General features: G+C 37.7%; 1 protein-coding gene across 1 annotated transcript; it reads right to left on the bottom strand.

The window, feature by feature from the left end:
- Positions 1-779: 779 nt before the first annotated feature.
- On the bottom strand, positions 780-12418 carry LOC113520965 (collagenase-like). The gene is made up of 8 exons (XM_052901711.1): positions 12359-12418; positions 11490-11532; positions 7009-7165; positions 5299-5465; positions 4875-4976; positions 4287-4432; positions 2147-2255; positions 780-1226 (listed from the first exon to the last, which is right to left on the bottom strand). The coding sequence occupies exons 1-8, from the start codon at positions 12404-12406 to the stop codon at positions 1051-1053; spliced, it is 948 nt and encodes a 315-aa protein (XP_052757671.1). The 5' UTR covers positions 12407-12418; the 3' UTR covers positions 780-1050.
- Between the last annotated feature and the right edge of the window lie 14 nt (positions 12419-12432).

Here is a 12432-nt window from a genome sequence, read left to right as displayed (position 1 = left end):
AAAATACAATATCAAATATTGAATAAATACCGATTATTATTGACTAAGATATTGTCGAATAAACGAATATATGTAATAAAACAATACTATCGATTGCATACATATATTTTTTTTTACAACACAGTGGGCAAACGAGCACGCGGCTCACCTGACGGTAAGTGACTACCGCCGCCCATAATCTCCCACAACACCAACGGCGTTGCAGGTGTGCTGCCGGCCTTTTAAAAAGGAATATGCTCTTTTCTTTAAGGTTATGATGTCGTATCGGTTCGCAAATACTGCTGAAATAATTTAATCGATTATACTGATTTAAACGAATAGTCATATCGATAATACTGATTGAATCGATTCCATCACTATGCCAATCGATGTTTTTATATTATTGAACGATGTCATTCTAATTTGTTGTTTTGTGTAAAATTGGCTCACTAATTTATCATCGTGTCTTGGTAAACTCTTATGGACTCCCGCGATACAGGTTCGCCTAATGCGGGCTCCAATGTGCTTACATTGTAAATTTCTTGTTTTTAATAAATAATTAAATAAATGTGAAATATTTATATTACTGTTAGCATCTTTACATTTAGTATACCAATATTTTATAATATGTATCATAACATAACTGTTGTCAAGTGTCACAGTTGCTGATTTGATTTAACTACCTAATGGTGATTTGTCATTTCGATTGCGGAATAATTATTTGGAACAGAACACTTTTAGAGTTAAGTTCGCCAAAATAGTTTTTATGCGACACAAAAACTAGAAGTAACGACCAACAGTTGACAGTTGTTGATTGAACATTGACCAGTAAAGACGTATAATTTGGTAAGTCGCTTTAATACAAATGTATTTTAATTGCAAAGTTGTGGAACTGTTAATACACGAGTTGGATTACTCTTAAAACTGTGATTAATTTATATGATTCTTACTATGTTTAAGTGGTCTAGTATCTATTTTACAAGTTTATATTGTTGTATACAAGCTTTGCTTCGTTGTCACTAGATGGCGTTGATTTGCTCAATGACATTTATTTATGATCGATTAATCAATTCATGGCCGACAACAGCAGCAGCCACCGCCACCTCCGCCACCTCCGCCCCCTCCGTGTTCGCTCGACTCCTCAGTGACAGGTGCGAGAGTGGACGTCGATTCGTCGTACTCCCAATCGAAGTTGATACCGGTCACCTCGTAGTACCACTCGTGGTAGTGACCTGGACGGACGAAACCTGCCAACGATATGATGGATGACTGCTTAGATTATTTAGTACATATTTATTTATTTATTCATTAGTACATATATGTGTACATGGCGGACATAATGCTAAAAGCATTCTCTCCCAGCCAACCATAGGGAAGTGTCAGAATACTCGAATGCGGCACTACTAATTATTGATATACATACATACTAAAATTACATATATAAACGAATAAATATATATGAATAACAAATATACTTACACATATATGACATATACTATATTATACACGAAATTGAGAATAGTATAAAGTACTTACTGCTCGGATAAAGTGAAAAAGTGAGCATGAACATTTTTTTTTTAAATATAGATATATACATAGAGTATCTTCATACAAATATTCAGAGAAAAGAGTTAAACTTTTTCATACAAATTTGCGCGATAAATAGTCATGAGTGACTCCTTAATAAGTTCTATATTTATTTTGTCTTATAATTTCTGGGCCTTTTTACATACATAAATTTTTACATTTTACATAAATTTTACATCAATAAAATGGCAAACAAGCTGACGGCCCACCTGATGTAAAGTGGTAACCGTCGCCTATAGACACGAGCAGTACCATGGACATAACAGAGTATACTGTTTCGCCCATGATACCCCTCATGCGTTGCCATTCCTGAGGACTCGGGTGTTATTCCTCTGTACCCAGTAAATTCACGCCATATCCCACTCTTCAAACCGAAACACAGCCATGCAAACACAACTGCTTCACGGTCGAAACACGAATGACACAGAGGTACCCAAGCAATCGACTTTTGTACAAAGTCTCCCTCTCATATCTGTCACGCCTGTCTCCCATTAGGGTAGGCAAAAACAATGGAACGTCAAATGCTTCGATGGGCCTTTTTAATGCACAAAAAATTAAAAAGATTCAGTCCAGATCTTACCAGCCGGAAAATCTGTGTGGCAACCGGAGCTAGACACAAAGGACGCGACCCCTACCTCGCTCAGCACACCGTCATCGTCAATCACCGTCAGCGGACCACCACTGTCTCCCTAAACGATGATTATTAATTGGTCATTAAAATCTATACCAAATATTGTGTATGGGCTGACTCATTGTCACAGCACTAGCTGTTAGGGGGGGAAGGGATTGTTAGTAATGCGGACTATCAGTTCCATTGCTAGCAATATACCTTATCAGGTCCGAGGAATAACTACATGGGACAGATAAAAGAAACACTAGGTGTCATGTCGTATAGGGACGTCAAGGATATGGCCTGGGATAGAGCTGATTGGAAGAAGATGCATGAATTATTTGCACCGACAAGAGGAAACTCTTAAATGAAAAGAAGAAGTCGACCTCCACGAGGTTCCCCCTGGAAATCATCGTGCTGAATTCTAGATGTGTTCATTGCGATGGGCTAACTGACCTGCTTTTCCATTCTCACCTATCATTCCTCATTGGAGCCCCGCCAGCGTATACCGTTAACACAGGCGGGGTTAGCATTCCATTATCATCCATTAAAAAAAAAGAACACTAGCTGTTAGGCAAAACACAAGTCACCTTGTCAGTATTTTGTTTTCAATCGACTTAAAAAAGAAGCAGTTTCTCAATTCGACATAGAATGACCCACCCCATCCTTTTACCGGTTAATGAACATATCACGAACACGTAAAGTCGCTGGAAAAGTTATTTAATTATTTATTTATTTAACACTTTATTAGCACCAACATTACAGGATTTGTCGAACAATTTTCGATAAGTATAGTGTAGTACAAAAGGCGGTCTTATTGCTAAGCAATCTCTTCCAGACAACCTTTAGGTAGAGGGGGGAAAGGGATTGTTAGCAATGGAGTTTGACAGCATCATTGCTAGCAATATGCCCTATTAGGTCGACCACCACGTGCTTCCCCCTGGAAACCGTCGTGAACAATTCTTGTTGAATTCGTCACTATGGGCTAACTGACCTGCTTCATCCTCACTTATCATCTCTCACTGGTGCCCCGCCGGTGTATAACGATAGCGCGGGTGGGGTTACCATTCCATTATCACCCATTAAAAAAACTTTTATTAGAAATTAAAGAATAAATATAATGGCGCGTTAAAAAAATAGAATTAGTGTAGTATAGGGACAGAAGGGGAAAAATGTTGGGACACTTGATACGACACGACGAACTTATGAACATTATAATAGAAGGTAAGATAGAAGGAAGGAGGGGGAGGGGGAGACCAAGGCATAGTTACATCAGGCAGATCAAAGAAGGAGTTGGTGTCGTGTCGTATCAAGAGGTGAAGAGACTCGCTGACAATCGTAGTGAGTGGCAAGAGCTCCACCGACAAGAGCGCAGCTCTTAAATAGGATAGATAGTATAGAATTCAAATTATTAATAAATCTGCAGTTGTCCTAAGTTTCTGTCGTTTAAGTTTTCCTATTGTACGATAGCTGGAGATTCGCTGATGGTTGCTAAATTAAACAATGCTGGTGGAATAAATAATTGTAATTTTAATTGAGAGCGAAACAGCTTACACTGGGGGGAAAAGGGATTGTTAGTAATGGAGACAAAGAATCCCATTGCTAGCAATATATCCAACCAGGTCGACCTCCTCGCGGTTCCCCCTGGAAACTATCATGGTGAATATTCCTATGAATATCATATGATGAATATCATATTCCTGATGAATTCATCATGATGGGCTAACTGACCTGTTTTCATCCTCATCAATCACCCTTCACTGGTGCCCCGCCACCGTATCCCATTAGCGCAGGCGGGGTTACCACTCCATTTTCATCCAATAAAAAAAAAAACAGCTTACACTGCGTTTGATAGTGTAGTATTCAATCTAAAAATTACTGTATTAATTGTATACTGCTGGACATAAGGCTCCCCAATAAGGGGTTTTTGCCAGTAGATGCCGCGCTTGGCAGGCGCGCTGGCAACCGCAGTTACGCTTTGGTGATATGAAGAACTCTGCTGTCCATCCCTTGATCATAAAGCACCCTTAATCGCCTCTTACGACACGGAGAAGGAATGAATGTGGCCCATTCTATGACGGAATTACAAGGCAAACGACTGGATTCTTACCTGACAAACGGATTGACTGCTGACGTTGTATGCGCTCGCGCAGATCGTGGAATCCTGGATGATGCTGCTGCCTCCGAAGGCATTCCGACAGATAGCGTTCGACGTACCATTCAAGTACACCCAGTTCAGGTTTTCCGGAGAAGACCCTGACCACAGCATAGACTGGTTATTTACCGTTTATGTAATTAAATTGTGATAACAAAGATTTAGAATGTGTAATCGTGTTTTATATTTTTTTATGCAACTTAGAATGGCAAACAAGCTGACGGCCCATCTGACTAAAAAGGGTAACTATTGCCTATAGACATGAGCAGTACCGTGGACATAACAGAGTATACTGTTTCGCCCATTACACCCCCATACCTCCCATGCATTGCCATTCCTGAGGACTCAGATATTATTCCTATGTACCCTGTAATTTAATCACCATTTTCCATCCTTCAAACAGAAATACAGCCATGCAAACACAACTGCTTCACGGTAGAAACACGAATGGAACAGAGGTGTCCAAGCACTCGACTTTTGTACAAAGTCTCTCTTTTATTATCTACAATAATTTTTGGTCATTTCCATTGCAAAACTGCTCACCTCCGGTCCAAGTGCGGCCCCATCCACTGGCGGTGAGCCGGATATCATGATAGTTCCGGTTCCTGGAAGCGGAGTTCTGAAGCCGGATCGGTTGCACGTAATCTGCGCAAACCAACAAACTCTTACAGTTTTTCTACATTAAACAACACTAATGGGAGACAGACGTGAAATTTATTTTATTTTATTTTATTTAACTCTTTATTGCACCATAAACAAAAATATACAATGACAATTGAATAATTCAAGTGAAATACAGTAACATAAATACAGATTGAAATATACACATAAAGGTACAAAAGGCGGTCTTATCGCTAGGGCAATCTTCACGGTTGAAACACGAATGGGACAGTGGTACCCAAGCAATCGACTTTTGTACAAAGTCTCCCTCTGGTAAAAGCAGGTAAAGGCTGATATGATTGTATACCATTAAAGACAAGTTCCCTGCCAAACTTGATGACTCCGATGTCGTTGGGCTGAACCACTGACAGTGACTCGATGTAGAGAGGATGATTATAGTACTCGGTGGTCTCGAAGAGGTAGTACGGCCGCGTCAGGTTGACGGCACCAGCTCGCACCACTATACTTACACGTCTGCAGTAGATACAGAAATGGTTTGAGTTTTTTGTTATGGGTGATAATGGAGTGGTAACCCGCCCTCGCTATCGGTTTACGCTGGCGGGGCACCAGTGAAGGATGATAGGTGAAAATGAAAGAGCAGGTCAGTTAGCCCATCGTGATAAATACATCTGGAATTCAACACGACGGTTTCCAGAAGGAACTGCATGCAGGTCGACTTGACGGAGTATATTGCTAGCAATGGAACTGGTAGTCCGCAATACTAACAAACCCTCTCCCCGGGAACCGGTGTGGGATCATAGGTGACGATGAAAGCAGGTCAGTTAGCCCATCGTGACGAATTGCACTAGAATTAACCACGATGGTTTTCAAGGAGAACTGCGTGGAGGTCGACTTGATAGGGTGTAATTAGACCCCCATTACGGGGGAAAGGGATTGTTAGTATTGGAAATATAACTTCCCCATAGCTAGCAATAGGTAGACCTTCACGCGGTTCCCCCTGGAAACCATTTTGATTAGTTCTTTATGAATTCGTCACTATGAGTCAATTGACCTGTTTCATCCTCATCTATCATCCCTCACTGGTGCCCCGCCAGTGTATACCGATAGCGCAGGCGGGGTTACCATACCATTATCACCCTAAAAAAAAGACCCCCATTACTAACAATCCCTTTCCCCCCTGGTCTAAGTATATTATTAGATTTCAGTTAATGTTAAACTTTGGCGTTGTTTACACATATTTTAAATATTTTGCAGGTACATAAATGGACATTTCGACGTGGAGTGTACCACGTCGAGACGTCGACAATAAAGAAGCAGTTATGTAGGTACTATTTACCTGTAAAAACTTTCTCATCGTGTTAAATCCCGACAGTGTTTTTTTTATATCACTGAGGTGGCAAACAAGCATATGGCCCATCCAATGGTAAGTGGTTACTGTAGCCTATGAACACCTGCAATACCAGAGGTATTACGCGTGCGTTGCCGACCCTAAAGAAACCTCTTTACCCCCTCTTGAAGAACCCCATGCTGTAGTCTCTTGGGAAAACCTCGGCAGGGAGCTCATTCCACAACCTGAGTGTATTTAAAATAGATTTATTTTGTTATTTTCGCCACCATTACTATGCTTACGACTGCCAACATTTGAGAATTGACTACTATTACAATTAGTTCTAGAACCTTCTACATTAGTCACAAATCTCTGACCGTTATTTAGTCTACGCACATGTTGCGACACGTGTTTAAACTTTAAAGCAGCTGTGTTTGCATGGCTGTTTCGGTTTGAAGGGTGGGATATGGCGTGAATTTATTGGGTACAGAGGAATAACACCCGAGTCCTCAGGAATGGCAACGCATGGGGGGGGGAGGTATCATGAGCGAAACAGTATACTCTGTTATGTTCCACTTTCCATCAAGTGGGCTGTCAGCTTGTTTGCCATTTTAAGTTGTATAAAAAAATGAGGCATCATCTGGCAATTGGTCCTGGGACCATTAGCGCCACACCCCTGGGTTATATATCTACTTATATATAGACTTGACACATTGCTGAGTTACTAACGAAGCGGTGCAGTGCGCAGCGGTCAGCCCCCACTCGCGATGGATGATAGAGCCCCCACAAGCCGATACACCCCCATTAGCGTTCACATTCCTTATCGACAGTTGAAAAGGGAGCTGTCCAGGATCTGCCTCCCATCCTGACACTATCCGGGAATCACCTGTAACAGCAAAGGTTGATAAATATCTTATGGTGAAGGGAAGGAGGATGGAAGAGTTCGCTTTTAGTCAAAAGGACCCACCCAATGACTTCAAATAAGATTGTGTCATAAAAAACCGGCTTCAATTGAGGAAAACCAGTTATTTGGATTAGCAATATCGGTGCGCGGAATTTTTAACATTTTGCGACAGGAGTTTCGCCTCTGAAAGTCAGCGGCAGAATGTCGCGGGTCGCGTGCATCCCGCGCAGAGAGCCTCTTCAGCTTTCCGATCCGCCATCGGCTTGTTTTGATTCTTTTGAACTGGCTATGGAGGAAGCATTGAGACGAGTCGCACGGAGGAATAAAACATTATTTGTATGTGGCGATTTTAATGTTGATTTATTATCGGAATGCTCAATTGAAGCTTAAGATTGATTAACTTATTTAAATCATTTAATTTGCACAATCTTTTTTTAGAACCCACTAGGGTCGCAGGAAATTCTGCCACTTGTATAGATAATGTTTTTTGTAATTGTGAAGTAAAGGTGAAAATGAATTTCGACTGTCTTGGATCTGATCATTACGGACAAAAAGTTATAATTGAAACTAAGGGATCCAAAGGGACTCAAACAATTACATGCAGACAAATAACACAAAAGAATTTGGCACGTTTTAAAAATAAAATTGAACATAAAATATCTAGTGTCATAGTACCTCAATATGACCCGGACATTGTATGTGAACATATTTTTAATTTAATTGAACATGAAGCTAGCAGTGAATTTAAAACAAAAACATTTTCAACTAGTGTAAAATCAAAGTTTTGTGACTGGGCCACGTTTGGTATTTATAAGTCTAGGGCTAATCTTTACGAACTTTACGAAAAACGAAGCTATATATCCGATCCCTTATTTCATGAACATGTAAAATCTTATTCGAAAATATTTAAAAAGGTTTGTCATACAGCTAAGTCTCTCTATTTAGGTAAAATAATAACTAAATCTAAAGATAAAATAAAAGCCACTTGGAAAGTAATAAATAGCGAAACTGGAAAAGTTAATTTTCAAAATAGCAAAATAGCTTTAAATATTAATAACAAATTGGTAAATTCCGACACAGAGGTCGCGCATACATTCGAATCTTATTTTACTAATATTCCATTAATTACGACACAGGCTCTAAAATCTTCCCGTCTGCTGCTGAAACTTTACTAACAGACAATGTTAGCAAGTCATCAGCTGTATTTAACTTTAGACATACATCATCAGTAGAAATAATGAAAATATTCAAACAACTTAATAATAAAAAAACAGAGGATCTATGGGGTATATCTGTTAAAATACTGATAGTATAATGGAAATTATTGCGCCCTCTCTTGCTTTTATTTTCAATAAATGTATAGATGAAGGTAAATTTCCTAACATAATGAAAATTAGTAAAATCATACCGCTTTTTAAATCTGGAGATAGGAGTGACCCAATAAATTATAGACCTATATCCATACTCCCAGCACTCAGTAAAATTTTTAAAAAAATAATCCTTATGCAACTTGTCAGTTATTTCAATTTAAATAATTTAATCCACAATAGTCAATTCGGTTTTTCCAAAGGTCGTTCAACTACAGACGCAGGTGCAGAGTTGCTTAGACACGTATTTGCTGCATGGGAAACTAAAATGGATGTGATAGGTGTTTTTCATGACCTTTCTAAGGCTTTTGATTGCGTTGATCATAATACATTTTGCTAAAAAAACTTGCTTTTTATGGCGTCAAAGACAATGCTTCTCTTTAATAAAATCTTATCTATCTGATAGAATACAGAAGGTGAGGATTAGCAACGCTACGTCTGACGGGTCACTTGTGCAAATGGGTGTACCTCAAGGATCTATTCTCGGTCCATTTTTATTCCTAGTTTACATTAATGATCTCCCATATGTCATGCAGGATAGATGCGGCATAGTATTGTTTGCAGACGATACTTCATTGATTTTTAAAGTTAATAGAATGACTAATAATTATGACGATGTAAATAGTGCTTTGCGGCGTCTCCTGCACTGGTTTACAACTAACAATCTTATGTTAAACGCTAAAAAAACAAAATGTGTTAATTTCTCTCTATCTAAAAGTTTTAATACTAATTGCAATATTAAATTAAATGACGAATCTCTCGAATTTATAGAATCTACTGTCTTTCTAGGAATCACATTCATAATAAAACACAATGGGGTGCACAAATTCAAAGCCTTGCAGCGAAACTAAGTTCAGCAGCTTTTGCCGTGCGTAAAGTTAGACAGTACACTGATACTGATACTGCTAGATTAGTCTATTTTAGTTATTTTCATAGTTTACTCTCTTATGGAATATTACTATGGGGAAAAGCGGCAGATATTAAGAATATATTCATATTACAAAAACGTGCCGTTCGAGCGATCTACTGTATGAAGAGTCGTGACTCATTAAGAGAGAAATTCAAAGAGGCAAATATTCTCACCGTTGCTTCTCAATTTATATATTCAAATATTCTATATGTTCATAAAAATCTTGACTTATTTCCAAAAAACAGCAATATTCATAATATTAATACTAGATTTAAAGACAAACTTGCTGTCCCCAAGTATCGTTTAGAAAAAGTTAATAGGTCTTTTATGGGAATAGGTATAAAAATTTACAATAAGATACCAAAGGATATGTTGGAATTACCCTTAAATAAATTCAAAACATCTGTTAAATCATATTTACTGAGCAAAGCCTATTACTCACTAAACGATTACTTGAATGACGAGTGTGCATGGCAATAGTTGTTCATGCACTGAATTTTCATTTAATGTTAGACATAGACACCTATATAAATATACATTGTAAATAAACTGGCTTTAAAAAAAAACAATTTACAATTGAGTTTCTTGCCAGTTCTTTAAATTGGATCTATATACCGAACTGGACGGTAGGGTAAATATAAAATTATAATGTAAAAATTTGACGTTCATAAGCTTCATTGCATGTCCTTACATGAATAAATGATTTTTGAATTTGAATTTGAATTTGAATTTGATACGTAATTTATATAAACTTATATTTACGCATCAAATATTTGACCAAATTTAAAATGAAACACACAGATTACAGAAAAATGTTTCAGCTATAATTTCATGAGATAGATTCAAGATACAGAAAAATGTTTCAGCTATAATTTCATGAGATAGATTCAAGATACAGAAAAATGTTTCAGCTATAATTTCATGTATGAACTTTGAAAATCTGTCTATCGGTTTTGACGGAATATCGATTTTTAGAAAGTGATCGATCGATACTTTTTCTTTTTTAAATTTACGTAACTTATAATTCCAATAAATTAATTTGTAACACAGATTGTAGTTTAAGGATCGAATTTTAATATATATTGTTTTTAGATTTTTTATTTTTGCCCTAATCTGGGAATAACGTTTAAAAAATAAGCTTTTAATGAATGTAGCGCCTTGAAAGGTCTTCATTCATGTCTGTGCAGCGATCATCACCGTAATCAAGCATGGGGAGAGTTAGAGCAAGATTTTTTTTTCTCTATACCACTGAGGTGGCAAACAAGCATACGGCCCACCTGATGGTAAGTGGTTACCGTAGCCTATGAACACCTGCAATACCAGGGGTATTACGCGCGCGTTGCCGACCCTGAAGAAACCTCTTTACCCTTTAGTGCTAATAGGAAGAAAATGTTTAAGTCTGTAAAGATTACGCAGTATAAAGGTTATTTTGTTTTTTTTTTTTATACAACTTAGAATGGCAAACAAGCTGACGGCCCACCTGATGGAAAATGGTAACCGTCGCCTATAGACATGAGCAGTACCAATGACATAACAAAGTATACTGTTTCGCCCATGATACCGTTGCCATTCCTAAGGACTCAAATGTTATTTCTCTCGTACCCTGTAAATTCACGCCATATCCCAATCTTCAAACCGAAACACAGCCATGCAAACACAGCTGCTCACGGTTGAAACACGAATAGGACAGAGGTACCATTTTCAATCGACTTTTTATCTACAAAGTCTCCCTCTGGAAAGGAGATTCCAAAATCGATCGTTCAGGTGTAGATCATCGTTCAATTGATTAATAGCTCGGGAGTATAGTATTATTTTCTCTTTTATTTTATTATATCTCACTGGCATAGGTTAATAACAAGTCATAAGCGAGCGTTAGACAATCGAAACATAATGTTTCATCATACATAATTAAGATTATCAACCAAGATAACGGATAAAACCCAAATAACTTACTCGCAGATAAGTCTAGTCGAATAATCCATTATCTTTTAATTCGTACACGAAGGGTGATTTACCAGTAATTACTCACCTCTCGCTATTTCAGGATACGTCAGTGTCGGGTCGGCTAATGCCTAAAAACAATACAAATATTTATTTATTTATTTGTTTATTTATTTATTTATTTGTTTTTTATTATGTATTTACGAGACAGATCCTAATCGACAATGTACAATAATTAACAAGGATTTACATTTTACAATAACATATTTTTTTTATGCAACTTAGAATGGCAAACAAACTTACGGCTCACATGATGGAAAGTTGTAACCGTCGCCTATAGACACGAGCAATACCATGGAATACTGTTTCGCCCATGATAATACCCCATGCGTTGCCATTCCTGAGGACTCGGGTGTTATTCCTCTGCACCCTGTAAATTCACTGCCATATCCCACCATTCAAACCGAAATACAACATATAGTAAAAATAGAAACACAGCCACGCAAACACAACTGCTTCACGGTAGAAACACGAATGGGACAGAGGTACCCAAGCAATCGACTTTTGTACAAAGTCTCCCTCTGCTAAAATATATCATACATTTATAATATATAAATGTGACAATACAGATGTTCAAATGTTTGTTACAAAAACATTCTAAACTAATTGCATAAACATGCATTTGAATGAATTGGAACGAAATTAAGTACATGGTTACGTAATATCCTAACTTAACAGAGGATACTTTATGTACTAACTAGCTTTACCCGCGACTTCGTCCGTGCGACCAGGATATGACCATTTCATACAGCACATATATATTATTATATCATATTTTATAATAATTGGTTAAACCGATAAGACGCTGTGAGATACAAATATGCAAACGTAAAAAAAAAATACAAACGAATTTAGAACATAATTTTTTTAAATCATTTGAAAAAAAAAACAACTTACCGACGATTCTAGAACGGCAAATATTAAAAAAAATGCCCACGTCGCCATTGCGGCCACAGTGCAGACTAATTTTT

This window comes from Galleria mellonella, unplaced genomic scaffold, assembly GCF_026898425.1.
Source record: "Galleria mellonella isolate WM207_F2 unplaced genomic scaffold, CSIRO_AGI_GalMel_v1 utg789, whole genome shotgun sequence".
Classification (NCBI taxonomy): Eukaryota; Metazoa; Arthropoda; class Insecta; order Lepidoptera; family Pyralidae; genus Galleria; species Galleria mellonella.
This window is presented reverse-complemented; position numbering and strand designations above follow the sequence as displayed.

Bases quoted from the DNA above. Each gene is read 5' to 3' on its own strand.
- LOC113520965 (XM_052901711.1), bottom strand. From the start codon at position 12,406: ATGGCGACGTGGGCATTTTTTTTAATATTTGCCGTTCTAGAATCGTCG. The intron at 11,533-12,358 runs GTAAGTTGTTTT...TATTGTTTTTAG, and splicing joins TTGCCGTTCTAGAATCGTCG to GCATTAGCCGACCCGACACT. The intron at 5,466-7,008 runs GTTAGTAACTCA...TATCTACTGCAG, and splicing joins GCTGCGCACTGCACCGCTTC to ACGTGTAAGTATAGTGGTGC.